General features: G+C 53.3%; 4 protein-coding genes and 1 non-coding gene across 9 annotated transcripts in view; 2 read left to right on the forward strand and 3 right to left on the reverse strand.

Moving 5' to 3' along the window:
- LOC107323809 (discoidin, CUB and LCCL domain-containing protein 1-like) overlaps positions 1 to 5,957 on the forward strand; it is a 6,885-nt gene extending 928 nt beyond the window's left edge. The window contains exons 2-14 of the mRNA XM_015883206.1: positions 1,943 to 2,080; positions 2,472 to 2,523; positions 2,599 to 2,671; positions 2,809 to 2,942; positions 3,046 to 3,083; positions 3,172 to 3,366; positions 3,917 to 4,038; positions 4,116 to 4,284; positions 4,363 to 4,467; positions 4,598 to 4,688; positions 4,807 to 4,844; positions 5,017 to 5,133; positions 5,386 to 5,957. Of these exons, the coding sequence (XP_015738692.1) occupies positions 1,943 to 2,080; positions 2,472 to 2,523; positions 2,599 to 2,671; positions 2,809 to 2,942; positions 3,046 to 3,083; positions 3,172 to 3,366; positions 3,917 to 4,038; positions 4,116 to 4,284; positions 4,363 to 4,467; positions 4,598 to 4,688; positions 4,807 to 4,844; positions 5,017 to 5,133; positions 5,386 to 5,852 (1,739 nt within the window). The 3' untranslated portion in view covers positions 5,853 to 5,957. The remainder of the gene's footprint in view (positions 1 to 1,942; positions 2,081 to 2,471; positions 2,524 to 2,598; positions 2,672 to 2,808; positions 2,943 to 3,045; positions 3,084 to 3,171; positions 3,367 to 3,916; positions 4,039 to 4,115; positions 4,285 to 4,362; positions 4,468 to 4,597; positions 4,689 to 4,806; positions 4,845 to 5,016; positions 5,134 to 5,385) is intronic.
- A 203-nt stretch (positions 5,958 to 6,160) lies between these two features.
- Positions 6,161 to 6,287, reverse strand: LOC116654359. The gene has a single exon (XR_004309555.1). It is a non-coding gene; the product is annotated as a U11 spliceosomal RNA (small nuclear RNA).
- Positions 6,288 to 6,505: 218 nt separating this feature from the next.
- On the forward strand, positions 6,506 to 11,599 carry TAF12 (TATA-box binding protein associated factor 12). 3 transcript variants are annotated; one of them, XM_015883548.2, is made up of 7 exons: positions 6,543 to 6,618; positions 7,590 to 7,730; positions 8,981 to 9,232; positions 9,808 to 9,885; positions 10,176 to 10,290; positions 10,462 to 10,550; positions 11,114 to 11,599. In XM_015883548.2, the coding sequence occupies exons 2-7, from the start codon at positions 7,662 to 7,664 to the stop codon at positions 11,147 to 11,149; spliced, it is 639 nt and encodes a 212-aa protein (XP_015739034.1). In that variant the 5' UTR covers positions 6,543 to 6,618; positions 7,590 to 7,661; the 3' UTR covers positions 11,150 to 11,599. The 3 variants fall into 3 exon arrangements, with proteins under 3 accessions (XP_015739035.1, XP_015739034.1, XP_015739036.1); XM_015883550.2 differs by lacking the exon at positions 7,590 to 7,730 and adding an exon at positions 8,220 to 8,329 and having other exon boundaries at positions 6,552 to 6,618; XM_015883549.1 differs by lacking the exon at positions 7,590 to 7,730 and having other exon boundaries at positions 6,506 to 6,618; positions 11,114 to 11,594.
- On the reverse strand, positions 11,363 to 14,048 carry RAB42 (RAB42, member RAS oncogene family). Its single transcript, XM_015883551.2, has 2 exons — positions 13,250 to 14,048; positions 11,363 to 12,779 (listed from the first exon to the last, which is right to left on the reverse strand). Exons 1-2 carry the CDS (start codon positions 13,462 to 13,464, stop codon positions 12,359 to 12,361), a joined length of 636 nt encoding a protein of 211 aa, XP_015739037.1. The 5' UTR covers positions 13,465 to 14,048; the 3' UTR covers positions 11,363 to 12,358.
- MTFR1L (mitochondrial fission regulator 1 like) lies at positions 12,762 to 21,472 on the reverse strand. Of its 3 annotated transcripts, none has more exons than XM_015883547.2 (7): positions 21,262 to 21,472; positions 19,762 to 19,866; positions 19,141 to 19,250; positions 18,537 to 18,748; positions 16,161 to 16,473; positions 15,379 to 15,504; positions 12,762 to 12,779 (listed from the first exon to the last, which is right to left on the reverse strand). In XM_015883547.2, exons 1-6 carry the CDS (start codon positions 21,274 to 21,276, stop codon positions 15,399 to 15,401), a joined length of 861 nt encoding a protein of 286 aa, XP_015739033.1. In that variant the 5' UTR covers positions 21,277 to 21,472; the 3' UTR covers positions 12,762 to 12,779; positions 15,379 to 15,398. The 3 variants fall into 3 exon arrangements, with proteins under 3 accessions (XP_015739033.1, XP_032304868.1, XP_015739032.1); XM_032448977.1 differs by lacking the exon at positions 12,762 to 12,779 and adding an exon at positions 14,721 to 15,292; XM_015883546.2 differs by lacking the exon at positions 12,762 to 12,779 and having other exon boundaries at positions 14,726 to 15,504; positions 21,262 to 21,470.
- Positions 21,473 to 21,533: the final 61 nt, after the last annotated feature.

A 21,533-nucleotide genomic window follows, 5' to 3' on the forward strand; every position in this document is an offset into this window, starting at 1 on the left:
GGGATGGGATGGGATGGGATGGATGGGATATTATGGGATGGGATGGAATGGGATGGGATGGGATTGGCTCTGCTTTGGGGGGTCCAGGAGAAGCAAAGTTCCCTTGTCACCCCTGCAGAACAACTATAACAACTCAGGTTCCTTCCAAGCTGGTGCTTGGGGGGGATGTTTCCCCTCTCAACTCATTTCTCCTTAGTCAGCGGACGTGACTCACAGGGAGGAAACATGGAGAGCTGAGCCAAAACCACACGACACCGGAGGGTCTCTGGGGGTCCGAGGGCAACACAGCACTAAGGTGACACCACAAACCCCCCCATATGGATGGAGCTGAGCCTGAGGGGTGATACAGGAGCAGGCAGGGAGCTCAAACAACAGCAGGGCCGTGCTGTGATGTAAAGCAACGAGGCAATAGGGGGAAAAGCTCTATGAGGAGTGAGGCTGATCCTTGGCAGCGCTGGGGCGGGGGAAAAGGAGAGCTCGGGTGCCAAACCTTGGCTGGATTAATGCAAGAGATCAAGCAGACCAGGATTAGGGTGTCAAGAGATCCGAGCCACCTTTGGTTGGGGGGCAAGGAACTGATCTATGGGGGATGGAGCAGAGCTTGGGAGAGGTGAACAAGGCTTTGGGGTGATTAGATAAGTGAATCAGGTGATTAGACAAAGAAATCAGGTTCTACACCAATTAGATAAAGTCCCCCCCCCCCCAAAGTGATTTAACATACAGCACTGTCTGCAAAGTAAAGTCCCCACCCCCCCTGTGGCCCTTGGGACTGATAGGGCTGAGGATTGATACAAGAAGCATCCGAGGCTGAGGGCGATTTGATAAGAAAGCAAAACAATGGATCAATTAGGCTGGGAGAAAGGATAAGGGGAGGTGATAGCAATGGGGCCGCTGGGAGGAGAGGGATGGGATGGGATGGGATGGGGATGGGATGGGATGGGATATTATGGGATGGGATGGGATGGATGGGATGGGATGGGATGGGATATTATGGGATGGGATGGGATGGATGGGATGGGATTGGATGGGATGGGGTTGGATGGGATGGGATGGCAGAGAAGGTCGGCCATGCAGCCCCACTGCCCACCCACCCCGTGTTCTGGGCACCCCCAGCCCCTTTCAGTGCCTTTGCTATTGGGATGGGCCAGGCAGGATCCCACCAGTGTCTGCTGCTGTCCCTGGAGTGATCCCAGCTGGTTGTCGGGAAGCAGCTGACTCAGAGCCGGCTCCTGGCTCCCAACCAGCATCACAGCCTGACCCCGCTGCCCTCCCCTCTGGGATGTGCTGAGCTCCTGGGGACCGTCCCCAGCCCTGGGACAACAGCTGGGAGCATCTCCAGGCGCCTGGAGATGAAAGCAATGCAGAGCAGCAGCACAGCACAGCCTGCTGTCCCCTCCATCCATTGGGAGGGATGGACAAAGAGAAGCAATGCAGGCATTGGGGATGCCTCTTGTCCCCATCGAGGCCCGGGGATGTCCCCAAGGAACCCATCTTCCCCGCTAAGCTGAAGTTTTAATCAGGGAGATGGAGACTGCAAATTAATTTGGATTAAACGGGTCTTTGCTCGGGGGGATTTAGGAGGCAGCTTTGGTGGCTCCCAATGGGGAAGGGGGACGGGTGGCAGCAGGGAGGGGATGTGGAGCCATTCTGCAGCCGAACCGTGCGTGCCAGCCCCGCAGCCATTGCCTCAATGAGAGCTGCCGGCCACACGGCTGCTTGCTCCATCCCAGCTGGGTGCAATTAAGAAGCTCTTAGGAGAAGTTTGCCGGGAAGCAGAGGGGGATGACCCGGCTGGCAGACGTGACGTCACCTCAGTGTCACTTTGTGGCTGTGGGGTCACCCTGAGCATCACACGCATCCGGGGAGGTGAAGCCCTCGATCCGGGTCCCTGCGTCCACCCCCAGGGACCCCAGTCCTCCCCACAGCCCCCTCCCTCCTGCAGGGCCCTACTGTAGGAATGCTGTCCCTGCCGCCCCGCTGCTGGTCACCAACTCCAGTGCTGTCACCGTCCTGTTCAACAGCACCAGTCACCGCTCAGGACGGGGCCTCCTCCTGTCCTATGCCAGCTCGCAGCACCCAGGTATGGAGGGGGTCTGTCCCCTGTAGGTGCTGACCCCCCAAGCTGTGTCTCTACCTGTATCAGGGGTGCAGGGAGGCCTGTGCCCACCCCAGCTTGGCTCCCGTTGCCCCCAGCCCCCTACAAGCCCCCATTTTCTTTGCCTGGGGGCTGTGGAAGTGGGAGAGGTGATAGGGAATGGCACCCTCAGGGCAGCTTGGGCACCAGTATCAAGCTCTGCTGCAGACAGCACTGTGACCAAAGAGACACCATGTTCCCATAGATCCAAAGGGAAAAACCTACCCCTGGAACAGGGTTTGGTTGGGAAGGGGACAGAGATGGGGTGCCCCATGGAGAGCTGGGTGCTGTGGGGGTCCCGCACATCCCCTCACCTTGGGCCATCCCTGCCTTGCAGACCTGATCTCCTGTTTGGTCAGAGGTACCCACTTCTCCCAGGAGCACGTCAGGTGAGCAGCCCCCAGCATCACTACCCATCCCCAGCAGCACTTGTGTCCCCATCCCACTCACCCTGTGCATTTCAGCGTGTACTGCCCTGCTGGCTGCAAGGACATCGAGGGGGACATCTGGGGCAACACGAAGGACGGCTACCGGGATGTACGTACAGAGCCCTGCTCAACTGGGATGGTGTCACCCACGGGTGCTGTCTGTCACCTGTCACCTCCATCCTGATGCCACTAAATGGAGGGAGGTCAGGGGGCTGCGTGGCTGCACTGACCCCAGTCTCCCTGCAGACCTCAGTGCTGTGCAAGGCAGCTGTGCACGCTGGTGTGGTCGCTGATGAGGTGGGTGGGCAGGTCACCCTGTCCCGTGTGAAGGGGATCACGCTCTATGAGTCGGCCTTTGCCAACGGGCTGCACTCCAAAAGGTGGGCACGGGGGTCCCAGCCGCCTCCCCTCGGGTGTCAGAGCCCCCCAGGGTGGCTTTGCTGGGGGGCCCCGTTCCTGACCTCCCCCCTTCCCTTCTCACAGGGGCTCACTCTCTGAGAAGCGTCTCCTATTCCACAAAGGTATTTTCCCATATGTGAAACCATCGTTTTGGCTGCACGAGGAGCCCGCGGTGCTGTGCAGGTCCCCAGCTGTCACCTCACCTTGCAGCCTGCGGCGATGCTCTGGAGGTGGCCGCCTTCAACGCCTCATCCTGGTGGCAGGAGGTGGATGCAGTGGGGCAGGAGCGGAGCTGGGCAGCTGAGCGGGCAGCGCTGGGCACCCCCAGCCCCTCCTGGGCAGCAGAACCCGGCACCGACACCGCCTGGCTGGAACTGGACCTGGGGACCCGCAGGAACATCACAGGTCAGCACAGTGTCAGCTGGTGGATGGGGATGGTGCTTGTCCCCATGTCACCCTGCTTGCTGCCAAGGTGGGACCCCCACACTGCCCAAAGAGATGCCCAAAGACATTACAGACTTACAGCCCCCCCCTCCCTCAACCTTTAACTCCCAGGAGAGTTTGGGTGCTCTCTGTGCCATCCCTGCTCTGCTTGTACTGGTTGTACTGGTGCAAACTGGGATCTGGACGGTATCTGTCCTTCCTCGTGGCTTTTTCCCGTCCCCATTTTGTTCCTTCCCCACTGCAGCCATTTCTGGGATGAACAAGTCAATATTATGCTCTTGCATCTGGTGCCAACGAGCTCCTTTTGTTCAGCCAAGCCTGCCGCCAACGGGGGCTTTGTGCAGAGGCCGGCAGGAAGAAAATGGGGACATTGTGAGACTGGGGGCCGGAGGAGGGAGGGAGGAATGTAACCGGGGTTTATCGGCTCCTCGGGGCAGAGCGGGGGATGTGGGTGTCCAGGAAGGAGCTGTGGGGGGGTTGGGGTGATATAAGGGCGCATCCTGCCCGACAGGGATCATCACAAAGGGATCTGCTGAGATATATGACTTCTATGTGACGTCCTACCGGGTGTCCTCCAGCCGGGATGGGAAGAACTGGAGACCCTACAAGGGCAGCAGCGGCCGGGAGGACAAGGTGGGCACAGGGGGGGCAGCAGGGTGGGTGCAGCCCTGGGTCAGCAGCTCTGCAGCCATCCCTGCCATCCCCAGCAGGTCTTTGAAGGGAACGTGGACAGCCTCGGGGAGGTCTCCAACGCCTTCATCCCCCCCATCACAACCCGCTACCTGCGCATCACACCCCACAGCTGGCACCAACGCGCTGCCATGAAGGTGGCCCTGCTGGGCTGCCAGATGGCACGTGTCCGTGCAGCACGGCCCTATGGTGAGCGTCCCTATTGCCCATGGGGACCTCCATCTCCCCATGTTCCCCATCACTGACAGCACCCGCTGTGCCCTGCAGTGCCCAGCATCCCAAAGGAGATCCCCATCCACATCCCCATCCCCACCAGCCGCCCTCCTGGCCGCACACCCATCCCTGGCATTGCCCTGGACCCTGAGAAGGCAGGTGGGTGCCACATGGGGGCTGATCCTCACCCCATTGACAGCACCGGGTGGGCTCTCAGCACCCAGGGGACCCCCATGGGTGGAGGTGTGGGATGTTGGACCCAGGTGCTGATGCTGCTCTCCCTTCCCAGACTCCACGCTGCTGGTGATGCTGCTCATCGGTGTCTTTGTCCTCCTCTGCTCCAGCTTCCTGCTGCTGGCTTTCCTCTGCCACAAGAGGAGGTGGGTCCGAGATCATGGGGCTTCTATGAGGCTGCGTTAAGCTGCTGGCTGCATCCTGGTGGCTGAACCCTCCATCACAGGCATCCACTCACCTGTGTTGTTCTCTCTCCCTTTGCAGGAAGCCGACCACCAAGCTGAACTGCGGGCTCCCAAAAGGTAACAGCCCCCACTCAGTGTGGGAGGCACCGAATTCAGGTCAGATGCAGCTGGTTGAAGGCTCAGGGCTCCTTCCTGCTCATCCACTCTAAGGGCACCCCCATCCCCAAAGGGCATCCAGGGGCGGTGGAGGCTGGATTGAGATAAATGGGGGCTTCTGTTCTCTGCCCAGGGCAACCCAAGCAGGAGATGAGCCAGGTGTGCTCCCTGGGGAGCCTGCCAGCCCCCAGATCCACGCTGCCCTCCTTCCCTGTGGCGCTGGGGGACCTCAGCCAAACCCACTCACCAGGTAATGGGAACACAGGGGCCACAGTGATGGGGCAGAACAGACCCACATCCCCCCTTACTGCACCCTGAACCTCTGCAAGGGGAGGACATGGCAGTGTGTGGGCATCACAAGGCAGCACTGGGATCGCAGAGGCACAGGGAGGTGTGGGGTGGGTACCGTGCTCCACACCAACACCTGAAAGCCAGGGCTGGACGTGGGGCTACAAACTTAGCATGGCCAGCCCCATCTCAGAGCTGTGTTACCCCATTGCAGACTATGCTGAGCCAGACGTGGTGCAGCTGAGCCCCAGCAGCCAGTTGGGCTCGTCCACCTTCAAACCCCCCCCAGATGAAGGCTATACCTTACCACTGGTCGTCAGCCATTACGACGTGCCAGGTAAACACCACGAATACGCGGAGCCTCTTCCTCCAGAACCCGAATACGCCACACCATTCGGTGAGCCCGAACCCAGCGGCACCCGATGGACCCACAGCGACCCCAAATGGACCCGCACCGACCCCAAATGGACCCGCACCGACCCCAGCCGTGCCGGCTCTCCATCCTCCCCCCCATCACGGTACGTTGCCCCCCCTCTGCAGCCCCCTGTGCTGGGCTCAGCCCCACCCGGTGCAGAGCGGACTGCTGGCCCCAATGGGGGTGAGGAGGTCGGTGCGGATGGACCCGGCTCAGATGAGCCCACAGACTGTCCCTGCTCACACGTGTACCACGAGGCCTGGTGAGGCTGCACATACAGCTGGAGGCCTTCGTTGTGTGGGGGGGCACAGAGGGGTTTTATAAGGAAATGTGCACTAATATTTAAATATATCCATATCTATATATACATACATGGATACAGAGCGATCCTCCATCAGCTGTGTGGACACACAGGTGGGTAGAAGCTCTGGGTACAGATGGTGCCTGGTTCCATACAGCCCCAACCCCATCACATACAGCCCTATGGGGGGGGGGGGTCCACTACAGTCTCAGCCCCCCTATAGACACCCACTATAGGGACCCCTACTCTTATCGCTGCCGTTCACACACCGCCCGGGGCGCCGGAACAGTCGGTTACCGGCGACCCCCCCCACAAAAATTGTGCTTCCGAAATCTCTTGATGTCGATTCCGCGGGGGCGGCCGCAGCCCCCCCGTGCCACGCACGGCAGAAGCCCTTTTTAAAGCTCCGCTATCCCGATGCGGCATATTACGAGCAGCGCAATCCCCTCGAGCTCCGGGCGAGCGAAGATGATGTGAAATACCTCATCCCCCACCTTTCCCCCTTCATATCGCTGCGCTTTTGGCTGTTTTCACATCTTTTTTCACTCAAAAATCTCGTTTTCCCGCCCGCCCCGTTGCTCTGGGAGCATTATGCAAATCACGCGGTGCATGCTGGGTTGCTCTCAATCCCCGCCTCCTACAGACCCAACATTGCGCACGCGCAGTGCGTCCCACGGCGCCGATAGTACTTCCGGCGGCTGGGCCTCGGTCCGCCCGCGGGGCATGGGGAGGTACGGGGCTGTATGGGGTTATATGGGGTTATATGGGGTTATATGGGGTTATATGGGGCGATATGGGGTTATATGGGGTTATATGGGGCCGTACAGCCGGTACCGGTGGGGCTGAGGTCGGCTACGAGGGGCTGCGTTGTCCTCCCGGTGATTTGCCGGGTCTTGGTGCTGATTGAGGCCTCCCGATGTAAGGAGAGCACGGGGCGGCCCGTAGGGATTGTAATACGGGCTGTATAGGGCGATATGAGCCGTGTATCAAAGGGCTGGGGGTGAGCCGCTGGGTGTCCGTGTGGGGTGTGCAGCATTGAGATCCATGGGAGCTGATTGAGAGTGATTGGAGGGGGATGTGGGCTGATAGGAGAGAAAGGGAGGGAGATCTGAGCTGATAACAACGGGATAAAGGGGAATGGGAGGAAGATCTGATGTGATAACAGGATAAAGGGGAATGGGAAGGAGATCTGACATGATAACGACAGGATAAAGGGGAACTGGAGGGAGATCTGAGCTGATAACGATGGGATAAAGGGGAATGGGAGGGAGATATGACATGATAACAACAGGATAAGGGGGAACGGGAAGGAGATCTGACATGATAACAACGGGATAAAGGGGAATGAGAGGGAGATCTGATGTGATAACAATGGGATAAAGGGGAGTAGGAGGGAGATCTGACATGATAACAACAGGATAAAGGGGAATGGGAGGGAGATCTGAGTTGATAACAACAGGATAAAGGGGAATGGGAAGGAGATCTGACATGATAACAACAGGATAAAGGGGAGTGGGAGGGAGATTTGACATGGGAATGACAGGTTAAAGGGGAACGGCTTCAAATTGAGAGGGAGAATTGGGATGGATGAGCAGCACATCCAACAGGAGCTCATGGATCCAAAGTGCTTCCTGTTAATTGGGAATGGCCAAAGTGTTCCCTGTTAATTGGGGCTGGGTGCCAATATCTGGTGTTCCTGTAGGAGTCCTGTAGGACTGGGAGTGATGTGGAACACAGTAGTTTAAGCTGCTGACCCCAAGGAAGGCTTTGGGAAATGGCCTCCCCGTTCGCTGGGCCCACAGCAGTGGCTGATGTAATTAAAGATCTAGACACGCAGATAGCTGTAAGTAAACGGAGTGAGGTTGCCTTGAGTTGGCATGCAGGGCCTCACCGTGGGTGTTTTGCCTTCAGTGATCTTAACAGCACCCAAAAGGTGCCATAAGATCAGGAGAATGATGTGCAAAGTGGCTTTATACCAACGAAGTGCATCCTGCCCAGGGTTTCAAATCATTGCTGTCATGGTTTTGTAAAGCCATGTAACAGGTGTTGGCTCCTTCCCTGCATGGATGGTGAGGATTCCTGCTTGGTGGATGTGGATATAAAGCATGGGAGCAAACAGCCTGCAGGCAGCCCCTGTGCAAACCCAGGTGTGCAATGAAACAGCGCTGAGGATGCTGAGGTTTGAGCATAAGGGCCTTGTGCCATTGGGCTCAATGTAAAGTCTCTTGTAGGAGAGCTCCGCATGGGTTTGTGTTTGTGAAGCACTAAAACAGCCGCTGGCTGAGCCTGATCTCTGGTTTTGTTTTCTGTATGGATTAATCCGAACTAACAGCTTGCTCTGCTGAAGGGAAAACGTGTTTGTAGCTGAGACAGGAGACGCTCTGCTCATCACTGTGAGTGCATTGCACACAGCAGCTCTGCTCCGTCCATGCAGCCGACAATGTGAGTAACCACAGGCACGTGGTGGTGACCCCAGGAGGGCTGAGCTGCACGTTGTGCTGCCACAACCTCCCCTGTTAGGTTTCCTCACTGTGGCTTTTGGTGTCCCTCCATGCGAAGCCACGTCTGTGTTTCCTCTCTTGTCGCTGTTCCTTAGAGCTGGAGCTGAGCTCTGTGTTGTGAAGATGGCTCTGGATTTCAGGAGGGGGATTGCTGCAAAAACTGAGACCCGCAGTGAGGGGAGCCCAAGCATGGTTGTCTTCTGGTTTAGGCTTCTGCCTCCTGGGTTTGTGGACTGAGCACAGACAGGGCTCGAGCCTGCTGTGCATTGCGGGCTGGGCTGTGTCCTTAGGTTAAATCTCAGCTCTGGTCTCACCCTCGAAGCCTCCTGCAGTACGTGTGAGGTGGTTCAGGCAGGCCCTGCTGTGAGGCTGAACACATGCAGGATCCAGCAGGGTGAGGAGCCGCTGATGTCAGGGTGCTGCATGCAGCTGCTGTGCTTCTCAGGGAAGACTTCATTGCCCATATACCAGGGAATGTCTTCTAAACGTTCAGGTCCAGAGACCCATCTATGAACTCTGGGTCCTGTCAGTACTTTGGATCCCCCTTTAGATTCCTGCTCTGTTTGCTGACTGTCTGTCTCCCTCTCTCCAGTTGATCGGTTTGGGTCCCCACAACCCCAAGAAGAAGCAGGACCTCGACAAGCTTTATGATCTAAAAGCTAAAGCCCAACAGATTATGAACCAGTTTGGCCCATCTACCTTGATCAACCTCTCCAACTTCTCCTCCATAAAGCCTGAACCTGCCAGCACTCCCCCTCAAAGCTCCATGGCAAACAGCACCGCCGTGGCAAAGATGCCGGGTACACCCAGCGGAGGAGGGCGGCTCAGTCCTGAAAGCAACCAGGTAAATTCATCCCCAGCTGCAGGGGGGATGCTCACAGCTCTCCCTGCTGCCCAGCAGTGCTGGAATTCCTGATCTATTCACATATTTGGGCTGATAGGATGCTGCCTTCTGCCCTGCAGTAATCCAGCACTCACGTGTGGCCGTTTGCCATTTGAAATGCTAAAGGTGATGAGCTTTAGAGCAATGGGAATGCTTCCTTTGTGTCCTGAACACAAAATTAGTCGCTGGAACGTTGCTTTAAAGATTTCTCACTATGTCTTTGTCCTCTCTTGCCGTCAGCCCCGCTTCAGACAGGGGCATTTTAGTGCTGGTTTAGCACAGGAGAATTAGTCCTCTTAACCTGCTGCGCTCTGCTCACTCTGCTTTCTGTTCAGAGCAGCCAGTAGTGCTTGAAAATGACTCCTTAGCACCTGATGTCTCTTATCTGCCCTTCCTGGGCTGATACCACGTGTCAACACGTGTGACTTGTGTCTCTGCTTTGTAAGGGAGGAGGTCTTTTGTGGCTGTGCAGGGTGGGCAGTGATTTGCTAAAGCATCGCAGTGAACGGTTCCAATTTTCTCTCTCACTTACTCAGGTTTTAACCAAGAAGAAATTGCAGGACCTGGTGCGTGAGGTGGATCCAAACGAACAGCTCGATGAAGACGTGGAGGAGGTAGATACCAACCCATGGCAGGGGCTGCAGAAAGAGCAGCTCTGGGGTTTCTCACAGCCCAGTGACCCTTTGCCCAAAGCAGGGAGGGCTGGTTTATATTACACTGCCTTATTCTCACGTTCATTGCAGCCTTCAGCCATCCATGTCTCTGCTTCCCAGTGTTCAGAAAGGCTTCAGGGAAGCAAAAACACCCTTGAAACATTATCTTCGGAGGGTTCATTTTCATACATTCTCATAGTTTCAGCTGTTGGGTGCTGCTGAGACCTCTTTTTGTCCTCGTTCTGTGGCAGATGCTGTTGCAGATTGCTGATGATTTCATAGAGAGCGTGGTGACAGCTGCCTGCCAGCTCGCACGGCATCGCAAGTCAAACACCCTGGAAGTGAAAGATGTCCAGTTGCACCTTGGTAAGGAGCTTTTGCCCTCACCTGAGAGGTGGGTGCACAGCCCACTGCTGGGGTGACAACCCATGAGAAGACTCACTGCTCTCACCATAAAGGAATGAGGGGATAATCTGCCCCTAAACCCATCGTCTCCAGGTGGGTTCAGTGCTCTGGCACGTGCTCTCTCTCTTCCAGAGCGTCAGTGGAACATGTGGATCCCGGGCTTTGGTTCTGAAGAAATCAGGCCCTACAAAAAAGCCTGCACTACAGAAGCTCACAAACAGGTAAGGAGCCCTTAGGAACGTGCTGAGAATTGCATGGTAGAAGCCTTATGTAGGTAATGTGCCCTTGGACTCCTGGTGAATCCGTAACCTCTTCTGAGTGGAATTGCAGGTCTCAGCTCCCTACCACCATAAGGTTTAAGAGCATGCAGTTGTCTGTGATTTCAGCTGTGACTGCAGCTGGTTTTTTTTCCCCCCTTAATTTTGTTTTAACTGCATCAGGCAATTGCTTTTGAAGCATAAGGCAGGAGGTTCCCTGCAGGAGCTGTTGGAGTGCATGGGTGTTATTGCAGCTCCTCCTGAAGCTCAGATGGGCTTCAGTCCCTCCCCTGGTGCTGCTGCTCTCCTTTATCACGCAGCCTTTACAGCCTGGGGGGCAAATTGGGGCAGCGCAGACGTTTCCTTTTCCTCCAAGACTCTGAGATTCAAATGAAGTTGACAGACCTGTGTGGAAACAAGCCGGGCAGTGCCCTGAGAGAACCCGAGATGGGTTGTTCTGCACATCTGCTGTTCAGGTTGCATTGCAATGATCCGAGACTCAGCTTCCCACCTTCTTCTCCTTGCAGAGAATGGCACTGATCCGTAAAACCACCAAGAAGTAGAAGTGGGAGAAGAGCTCGGAGCTGCCAGCGGTGCATTTTGGGATCTCTGCCTCTCACTGCAGCCTCTGCGACGCCACCCATGGGATATTATTTGTTCGTGCTTTACAGAGAAGCATCTATTTTTTATTGACGGTGCAGCAATATCTGAGTCGATGAGGAGATCTGCCAAAACCATCCTGTTCCTTGTTCTCCCCCTTAAGAGCGCAGCGTATCTCAAAGCAAAGACTTTTATTTGTGACTTGAAAGTGGTTTATCATATAAGTGATTATCTGAGGGACAGAGCATTTGATTGTGTGTATGTGTGTGTGTGTGGGACAGTATTAGAAGCAGCTGTAGAGGTTTTTGTTTCCTCCTTCATACCCCTCCCTGCTCCCGTACTTTGTAATGTCAGTGTTTATATAAAAATACTTGCGTTTGTTTTACATGAATAAAGAAATTATTCATCTAAAACCAGGGGAAAGAGGCAGCTGTGGGGTGAGCCTGGTGTCTGTGCGTGAGATCTGTGCTGGACTTTGATGGTCTCTGCTCTGTGCTCACTGCATCAGGACCTGCTGTGGCTCAGCCCGTTTGGATGCAGGCAGGAGGGTTGTGTTGGCCAAGGGTAAGAAATGAGTGTGTTCTGTTTCCCTGGGGCATGAAGAAGGCTCACAGCCCAGCATCTGCTCTGCCCACACTATATGCATCAGAGATACTACAGCTGCTGTGGGATGCAGTGGGGAGGGAGGGCAGCTCTGCGGGCTCCCTGCAAAGAAAGGGAGGTTGTGGATGCTGCTGCCTCAGTGCAGAGCTCACTGCTGGGGCTCGGGCTACCGGCACCCGTGGGTGAAACCCACTTTGTTGGTAGGTGAGGGCTCTGTCCGTGCACTAAGTGCAGCTGGGGCAGGTCTGACCGGTGCTCGGGAGGGAGAGGCGGCTCCTGGGGCGCAGAGCTGCCGTCTGTTCCCAGGGTGCTGCCCAAAGCGTGGCCTGGTGCTGCAGGGCACCGAGCTGAGGGAGCTCCCTGCTGGAGAGTAAACAGGTTTTGGGACCCGACAGCACATGGAGGGGCTGCGTGCTGTGCTCGCTGTCTGGGAACCGCTTTGTAAGAGGGGGGGATGAGGAGGAATGGGGCCGTGGCACCTCCCCTGTCCCGGGAAAACGGGTGAGTCAGTGCTATTTAATGCCATGGCCCACCGCTCTTCCTACCTCCTCGGCACCTCCAACCCCTTGTTAACACGCGCATCTCTTCCGCTTCTCCTCATCCTTTGGGCGAGGTGCTGGCAGCGGGACTCTGCTCTTCACGCCGTCCCACGCCTCACACGGTGGCAGCAGCCCACTCTGCAGCGCCTGGTAAATGGCTGCGGTCAACATCTGGAACGCCCGCTCCACATCGCTGCCGTCCTTGGCCGAGGTCTCGATGTATTGAGCGCCCAACGAGGCCGCCAGCCGTTCCGCCTCCCTCCTGCCCACCTTGCGCTCCGCAGCCAGGTCGCTTTTGTGTCCCACCAGTAGGAAAACAACGTGGGAAGGTCGGATGGTGTCTGTCACCTCCTGGTGCCACCGGCGGACGCTCTCGAAGGACGCGCGGTTGGTCAGGTCGAAGAGCAGCATCCCTCCTGCTGAGTTGCGGTAATAGGAGCGGGTGACAGACCTGCAGTGCGAGCAGAGGGGGGTGAAGGGATCCCTGTTGGCTGCAGCATCCCTGACCCATCGCCCTGCAGCTCCGAGGCCAACCCACGACCGAGAAGCAGATGGTTTGCTGTACCAATTAGACCCAGGCAGCTCTGCGACCACAACGTGGAATGGAAGCTTCCCCAGCCCAGCAGACACAGTTATGGGGTGGGGGGGGGCTCTGTTTCCCAATGGGACAAAAGGGAAATTGGTGCCATGCTCTGCCCCTGGACTCCCAGCAGGAGCAGCCCAGCCTCTCCCCCATTCCCATGCAGCTCCAGGGGCACATGGGCTCCTTAGGGCCCTCTGTAGTCAGCTGCAGAGCTCATTAGAGAACCTTAAGGGCCACCTAAGGGCAAAGCCTTTAGCAAAGGAGGAGCAGCCCAACTAGAATGCCCTTGGGATCCCAGCCCAAAGGAATCCACCTCCCAGCACCAAAGCGGGACCCACCTGAAACGCTCCTGCCCAGCCGTGTCCCAGAACTGCAGCTTGACCTGCAGCCCCGGCTCCAACTCCACAAACTGGACGTAGAAATCCACCCCCACCGTCTGGTTGATGGCATCCAGGAAGACCCCCTCAGTGTAACGCCGCAGCAGGGAGGATTTGCCCACCGTTGAATCCCCCAACATGATCACCCGGAACTGGTAATGCCACCGCGGCTCCATCGGCTCCCACCACCCCCACAGCCACTGCGTGCTGGGGCAGGCACTGCTGCTCCTCCCTGGGGTGTGGGAGGCGTTCCTGGGGATGGGTGGCAACTAAAGGGGGGGGGGGTGTGCTGGGGAACACCTCCCACTTTGCTCAGCTCCATCCAGCTGTAGGCACCAGGGGGTGTTTGGGGTGCACGGTGCCAGCCCCACTGTGGGGCGCAGCCCTGGGACATGGGGCTGCAGGTCTTTAAATGATGTGGAGATGTGTGCAGAGCAGGGGCTGACCATCTCAGCACCCCATAAAGCAGAGCACCTCCCCCCCAACCCCACCATGTCACAGTTGTGGGGCACCAGCACTTGGCAGAACCTTTATTCTCATGCAGGAAACATTTGACTTTGGGTGCTGACCAGTTGCCAGCACTTCAGGGAGTCCCACAATACAGGGACTGGCCCTGCCAAGCCTCTGACCCACACTGGGAGGATGCTAAAGAACAGTCAGGAGCTCAAACAACTCCACGGCACCCAAAAGTTGTCTGCACAGACCCACAAAGCCTCAATGTATCCCTGCTGGGCAGCCACACTCACCTACATTGCACAGGGGACCCTCCATGGGATTCTCCTCCCAACCAATCATGCCACCAATGCAACCCACTCTTGTGCTGCAGGGCCCCGCAGAGAGCTGAGACACCAAATGAAGGAACACGACCATTGTGGGCAGCTGTTGTGTATAAAGGTAGCTCTTTATGATTCAATACTGGAGGGGACTTGAAGCCCTTGCTTCCATTTGGAACACAGCTTTCTCTGTGCCTGAGCCTCAGTGTGCATTACAGACTTTCCAACGCGTCCTACTGGACTCCCAAGGACTCCCAGTTGTACTCTAGGCCACAGCAGACCATACCCAGAGCTCCCTGTGGCATTTTAGGGCACCCTAGAGACCTTCCAGTGTGCCCTAAAGGACTCCCAAGGCCCCCATAGAACACCTTCAGAACTCCAGACACTCCTCAGCACAATGCAGCATCCAAAAACCACCCAGAGTGCTCCGGGAAACCCTCCAATGCTCCCACAGCTCCCCACCGAGCTCCAGAGGCTTCCCAGTGACCTGGAGGCCTCCCAGACCCACTCACTGTGTTCCAGGGCACTGTCACAGCCCCTCAGGTGCACCAGCAGCTTCCCAGTGCTCCCCCCCATTGCATTCTAGGGCGCAGCAGGGAGTCTGCAGACATTTCCAGAGAAATACCTTCTCAGTGCTAAATAAAACACATTGTATGATACAAGGTTCATCAGTGAAGCCTTAAATAACTGGCAAGAAACAAAGGCCATTCTGTCATGCAATCATGGGGATAATTAGTGAGCTAAGAAATACTCAGGAGAGAGCAAAACCAACCAGCAGCCTTCGGATGTGACTTCAGGGTTTCATCACTTCCCTCACTTTCATTTTACCATCAGGTCAAAGTTATAAGGAAAACATCCTGCAGCATTGTGAACCCACAGCCTGCCAAACACACAAGGCTTGGGAAGCAACACTCAGCTTCCTCAGCAGCTCAGCACCACGCTCAGAACAGAAAGAATTGGACGTGTGACCTCTGCGTCTACTGGAAATGGTGACCATTTATATTGCAACCCCAAAAAATAAGTCTTAATGTGACTTGGAGTGGGCAGAAGGAACATCATCCAGCTGCACTCACTGCACTCTGTAGAAGATCCTTAGCCAGTCAACATCAAAATACAGAGGAAAAAGAACTTCCATCTTAAAAAGGGGAGTTTTGTTTTCTTAAATAGAACAATACATGGAAAACATGTCAAATCTGTAGGGTCCTTCTTAAGTGTCCAGTGCAGAAAATTCCTAATAAATAAAAGTGGCAAAAGGTTCAATCCTTAGGAAGGCAGCTACTGTAGAGGAAATTTTGTGAGCTTAACACTTTTGCTTACGGAGCTGAATGACGGTAACATCATTTCTCCTTCAGAGTCAGATCTTCCTCCTTTAGGGCAAATTTTCTTCTCAAGACTTCTGCTATAAGAACAGCAGGGTCTTCCTCCTTCACAGAACTTCGGTTTCTACATGGAAGACAAACACACAAACACTGTGTTGGTAAGGAGAAGTGCCCAGCTGGTGGCTGGCAGCCCTGCTCTGACACCTGCAAGTATTTCCCTCTCACTGTGACTCCTTACCACCTTGGGACAGCGCACCTACAAACCAGGAGGGCATAAAAGGACACCCAAGAGGAGACTTGTGTTGTCTTCATCATCATCTCTATCATCTTCTTGGGGGTCATCACTGCTACATGAAGCTGGGACGTCCAGACAAGTGTGCTCACCCCCCCATCCCTTCTCCAGTGCTACAGGCCAACGCTGGGACTCCTCAAAACAGACCAGTTTTCCCATCTTTTTCCCTATCCTTTTTCTTGACTCTCATTCTTCCTCCATTTTCTGCAGTTTTCTCTTTTCTTTCCTTTTCTCTTATAAATTTATCATGTCATTGCAAGACCAGTTTCTGGTTCTTAAAAGCTGTACCTCTCATAAGGTCATTCAGTTGCAAAGTCATTAATTGTGAGGCTTATTTTGCTTCCTTAAGGTCATATGGTGCTCAATCACTGCTTCAGGCTTTAACCTAGCAATCCTCACACAGGTGTCTACAATGATCTGACAAACAAAAACAAAAAAAAAGAAGAAAGGATGACAAACTTTGACAGAGAAAATAAAATCAGACTTACAAGTCTTTGCTCTGCTTCATCCTATGAATGTCTTTGAGAATGCCCATCATGTCTGCAAAACTGCTGGCCTTGGAAAGAGACACAGAATCTTCCTCATCGGGATCCTTTGGTTCTGATTTGTAGCACTCAGATGTTGTAGAACAAAGCATGGAGACTGAGGGAAGCTCGGGGCTCTCGAGTTCTGCTTCCTCCTCTGTGATGTCACTGATGACGAAGGATGTAGTGGATTGGAAAGAGGGTCCAAAACAATGCAAAGGAGAAGATGCAGTTGAGCTTCCTGGTGATAATACATCAGGGGTGAAGGAAGCAGAAGCTGAAAGAGAAAACAATATGGGTGAATAGATTAAATAACACCATTTAATGTTTAATTTTGGTTTTGTTTTTCCAAACCAACAGCATATAAAGCCAGGGGTACCATCAGCCGCCCGCCCTTATGTTATTCAAAGAATAAAAGTAAGGAAATAATCACAGCCTGTATGTTACCCTCCATGGCCACTCTGCTTCTTATGACATGATACTGCAGCACAAGAAACGAGCTTAGTCTATTTCTCATTGAAAGAACCTTCCTGCACTGAAAAAAGCCCTGCAGCTGAATGCCCTACCACCCTTGGCCTCAATCGTATGCTTATCAATAGTTATTAATTGCCAGCTGAGAGATTTCTCTAACAGCATAAAACAAAGGCAGATTGCACAACGTTTCTTTTTTGACATCAGTCTTTCTAAAATGAGGCTGCTGTGTAGCTCAGATTACTGAGCTCCAGTTAAGCCCTAAAGCATCGCTCCCCATATCGACTCAGGAGACACTTAAGTCAATAGGAACAGCTCTCACATACCATCTGGTAAGCAGGCACTTTGCTGAGTGGAGGAGAGAGAAGTACTGAATGATTAAATCATTTTTCTCCCATCCAGATCTCTAATCTCCCTCATCGTTACTTTCACTGAATTAAAAAAGGCTTTTCTAACTTGCATGTTGGACAGCTGAAGAACTGAGAGCCTGAGGAGGGGAACAGCAAGGAATCTGCCCTGCTCTTTATTCCTATTTCTTTGTTGCTCTGAATCAGAGCAACGAGGGAAGATGACACACGCAGCCTCTGTGAAGCACACATCTGTGACAGCCTGTTTTATAGTTACTCCCTGCAGAGCTGAGGGCAATGCAGCTCCTCGCTCCCATACAGAAACCAGCATTCCACCTCCATCAAATGCCACAACTCTGCATCACATTCAAATGCTTTTCAGTCTCACAGAGAACTGGACTAAATATAACTAATCATCAGAGCTGTGAGTCCCCGGAGGCTCCAGCAATCACACAGCCACACTGCATTCCACAGATCACGAGATGCAGCCCCATGCACACAATGTGTCCTGCAGTGCTGAGTGACAACCTGGGAACTGTTTGCTTTTGGATGTAGGCTTTGTCAGCCACTATGCTCCAGCACAAACAGCTGCATGACACTATTTCAGGTGGTATACAACCTCGTTTTGTTGTATTAAAGTAATGGAAAAACTATAGATCCTTCTTTTCCTCGCAGCTGTAACACAACTGGTATCTTGGTCGCTGGCCAACATATTCTGCATGCATGAGATACAGCCTAAAAAGAAGAACTGCTTCCAAGAAAGATTCAATTCCTGCAGTCTGCAGAACTGTTTGTTTTTCAGTGTATTCCAAGCTGGGAGACCAACAATTCCACTTTCTGTATGCTCCACAAATAGATACCCACGTACTTCTGGCCTTGTCAGCTTCCACACTCAAGCAGCCACTGCAGCATCACACCTTGTGCAACTACTGGGACCTGAATTCTAGCAAATATCTTCTCATTTCCAGAGCTCATATATACTGCATACATCCTGTATACCCACACAACAAAGGCCATGAAGGGAAGAACGAGTTCACAGCTCAGATTCGTGGCCAAAACATGAATTTTATCTGCATGCAAATTGACTAAAAGAAATAATAATATATCAGATCAACCAGGCTCTTCCCCAACTACCTTCTTTGTTACATAAATAGGACTACGTTCACAATAGAAACAAATGCTGTTGGTCACTCCTATCCAACTCAAGATGATGCCCTCACATTCATGGTCAATTTGGTGCAGGAATGGCAAGAATACATCATAAATTGCCATGGAACAAGGTGGTTGGGATGAAACAGCCTGTAGAACAAATGCAGCCACAAAGCAACACCTGGTCTTTCCAAATAAGAAGCAAGACTCCTCTAACAAAATAAATGCAGATGTCTAAACAAAGAACCAGCACTGAGTTGGCATCACACTAATAAGAGTGACAGTCCTGCTGAAACAGTAACAAGTCTGCTCTGTATGGAGGAAATAACATGCTTCACTAATTCAGCCAAAAGAAAATTCACTGTGTTCCTACCTGACCCTGCAGCAACAATTTTAGCTATCTGACTCCGAAGGTGACTCAGCTCATCCTGGAGCTCCGTCGTTCGGCTCAGTGCAGGTAAACCAGGCTTCTTCAAGGCCAGCAGCTTCTCCTCCTGCTTCCTCAGGTTGGGGACGGAGGCATTTCGCTGTATGACCGTGAAGGGACTCGGTTTCCATTTGTGTTTCAGTGGGCGAGTGTCACTTCTACAAGACAAAGACCTGGTGGTCATTGATGAACCCAAGGCCCTCCACACCAGCATCTCTCTGCCCCTCCCTTGGGGTAGCAAAACAGTTCAACACAATAAATTGTGGTTTCTCTTATACTACAACGCTCTACACCTTGTTTGGATGCGCTGTACCATCACATGTGCTGTCTCTCTGCGTTGCAAAGAACAGAAAGTCAAAGAAATCACAATCAAACAGCACAAGACATGGTGAAATGACACAGAAGTCCTTGGGAAAAACACCTTTGGACAGGCATCACTTCAGTGTTGGAGACCAGAGGTCGTGAGCGCTGGATCAATTTCTGACCTGTGCTACACAAACTAAATCACTTAATAAAAACAAGGATCAACAGACACAAAGATGAAACCAACCTGACTCGGGCATATGTTTCTTCATCATCTGCTGCTATCCACCCAATGTCTGCCAGGGTGGGGACAGGAGGGGCATCGTTTAAATAGAGCTCTGAAACATTGGGTAGAACCTACAAAGAAGAAAGTAACATGAAGGAAATGGTGGTTCTGTTTCCTGAAGCCACTCTGGATTTGCTTTCCTGTTTGTCAGAGCCTTTCTACTCTACAATAAGCCAGCAAACACAACTGCAGAATGCATGACAGCAACACTGTTTACTGTACAGAAACATAGTGCTCCACTGCGTTGGTTTCAATGTGTGTTCTTGGGTGCCTCAGTGTTACGGTGCCTAAATAGCAAAGCAACCAAGGGATATTTGATACTGCTCAACACACCGCCCAGGCCACGTGCAACACTTTGCCATTACAAGTCCTTGAGCTTGAACAGTTACACAAGTGTTTCCATTAACCTTCCTTACTGCTTAGGAAATAGGTTCAGCAGCTGCATGAGGTCACAACACACAGCTATATAAAAGTTTTGCAAGTGCTGGTCTACCTACATTTGGTTTATGGTGCAGCAGTTCATGAGTGGGCCTTGCTTTGCTTCCTACCCACAATCACCAAACTCCTTATGAGCAAGCTTACCTCAAAGGTCGCTCTGGGACAGGGCTTTAAAGGGAGGTTGGATCCAATCCTCCTGACCACGCTGCGCGCCGAGCCATGGGGCTTGTTCTGCCAAATGGGGATCGTCTAAAAGAAGCCACATTGCACAGTTAATATTCAAAGTCAGCTGCCCTTCTTATGACCTATCACACTGGGAACTGTCACATATAGTCTGATCTCTGACTTGCTTAGAGATACTTTTAATTAGGAATACGGGAACCTACTGATAAATAAGGCTCCGATTCCACCAAACTGTGCTTTAGTTGAACATAACCAACAGTGAGTCAGTTACTAAGGGGCCTTTTAAGCATGACTGCACTATTTCAGGACTGAAATCTATAAGTGCTCAGGAACAGAGACTACAAATAAAAAGGAGGAAACCATTGTTGTGTGAGCAGCCCAGAAGAGAAACGAAGCCAGAAGTCACACTTAGAGGAGGCACCTTTAATTGTATGATCCTTAAAAGCGGGGCTGACAGAACAACAGCAAAGTCTATTCAAAGCTTATCCAAACTGAGGGCCCACCAGAACCATCAAAGGGGGCGTTTACAGAAACAGAGTGTTTTTGTGACCTCTGGTTACTAATTAAACTGGATCCTAAGAAGTTCTGTCTCTGGTTGTTCTCCCTCCCCCAGTTTCACAGCTCCACCATTGGCTTTTGGAGAGGACACTGCACAGAACCAGGCAGCAAACACCACAAAAGCCAGGAATCCAAACAGCTTATTTTGCTTATCTCACAGACACACACAGAATGACCCGGGTTGGAAGGGACCTCAAGGATCATGTAGTTCCAACCCCCCTGCCTAGCAGGGCCACCAAACATACACATTTACTACATCAGGTTGCCCAGGAGACCCCATAGATCCCCATAGAGACCCCACAGACCCCATAGAGACCCATAGAGACCCCACAGACTCCATAGATCCCAATAGAGACCCCATAGACCCCACAGATCCCCATAGAGACCCCACAGACTCCATAGATCCCCATAGACCCCATAGGACCCACAGATCCCCATAGAGACCCACAGACTCCATAGATCCCAATAGAGACCCCATAGACCCCACAGACCCCATAGAACCCCACAGACCCCATAGACCCCATAGAGACCCCATAGAGACCCATAGACCCCATAGAACACCCGATAGATGGTTTGACCCTATGCCCGTCACCTGGCCTTGACCACTCCAGGACGGGGCATCCACAACCTCCCTGTGCAGACCTGTTCCAGGCCTTCACCCACTCTCCTGTGAAAGAACTTCCCCCTAACATCCAACCTAAATCTTCCCTCTTTTAACTTAAAACCATTTCCCCGTGTCCTCACCATCGAGTCCATTAAGAATTTATCACTACGCACACAAACCCCACACTCTAACCTTAAAATAGCACTTACATCACTGCATTATCAACTCACTATGGGGGTTATGAATTGAACGAAGGGGCAGCGTGTGGATAACGGGGGCTGGGTGCTGCCGGTACTTACGGACTCTGCTGCCATGTTATCGGTTCGGTTCGGTCCGTTCTCCCGGGTCGGATCAGGGCTGCGCTCTGCGGGTCCCAGGGCCTCGCTCCGGCCTCATGTTCCGCCGCTGGGTCTCGCTATTACACTGTTACCATCCCGTTATAACGCTGCGCTCTACCGAACCCAACCGAACCGGGGCCGACCGGGCCGGGTTAAGCCGAGCCGGAAGCGGAACCTCCCTCCTCACACTTCCGCTTCCGCTATAGAGCAATGGGTAACACGTGAGGCGGAGC

This window comes from Coturnix japonica, chromosome 23 (assembly GCF_001577835.2).
Source record: "Coturnix japonica isolate 7356 chromosome 23, Coturnix japonica 2.1, whole genome shotgun sequence".
NCBI classification, from domain to species: domain Eukaryota; kingdom Metazoa; phylum Chordata; class Aves; order Galliformes; family Phasianidae; genus Coturnix; species Coturnix japonica.

Bases quoted from the DNA above. Each gene is read 5' to 3' on its own strand.
- TAF12 (XM_015883548.2), top strand. From the start codon at position 7,662: ATGGCCTCCCCGTTCGCTGGGCCCACAGCAGTGGCTGATGTAATTAAA. The intron at 9,886-10,175 runs GTAGATACCAAC...GTTCTGTGGCAG, and splicing joins TCGATGAAGACGTGGAGGAG to ATGCTGTTGCAGATTGCTGA. The intron at 10,551-11,113 runs GTAAGGAGCCCT...TTCTCCTTGCAG, and splicing joins CTACAGAAGCTCACAAACAG to AGAATGGCACTGATCCGTAA.
- MTFR1L (XM_015883547.2), bottom strand. The intron at 19,251-19,761 runs GTAAGCTTGCTC...TCTTCTTTGTAG, and splicing joins GTCCCAGAGCGACCTTTGAG to GTTCTACCCAATGTTTCAGA. The intron at 16,474-18,536 runs GTAGGAACACAG...TTTCTCTTTCAG, and splicing joins AATTGTTGCTGCAGGGTCAG to CTTCTGCTTCCTTCACCCCT.
- RAB42 (XM_015883551.2), bottom strand. From the start codon at position 13,464: ATGGAGCCGCGGTGGCATTACCAGTTCCGGGTGATCATGTTGGGGGAT. The intron at 12,780-13,249 runs GTGGGTCCCGCT...CTCGCACTGCAG, and splicing joins GCTGGGCAGGAGCGTTTCAG to GTCTGTCACCCGCTCCTATT.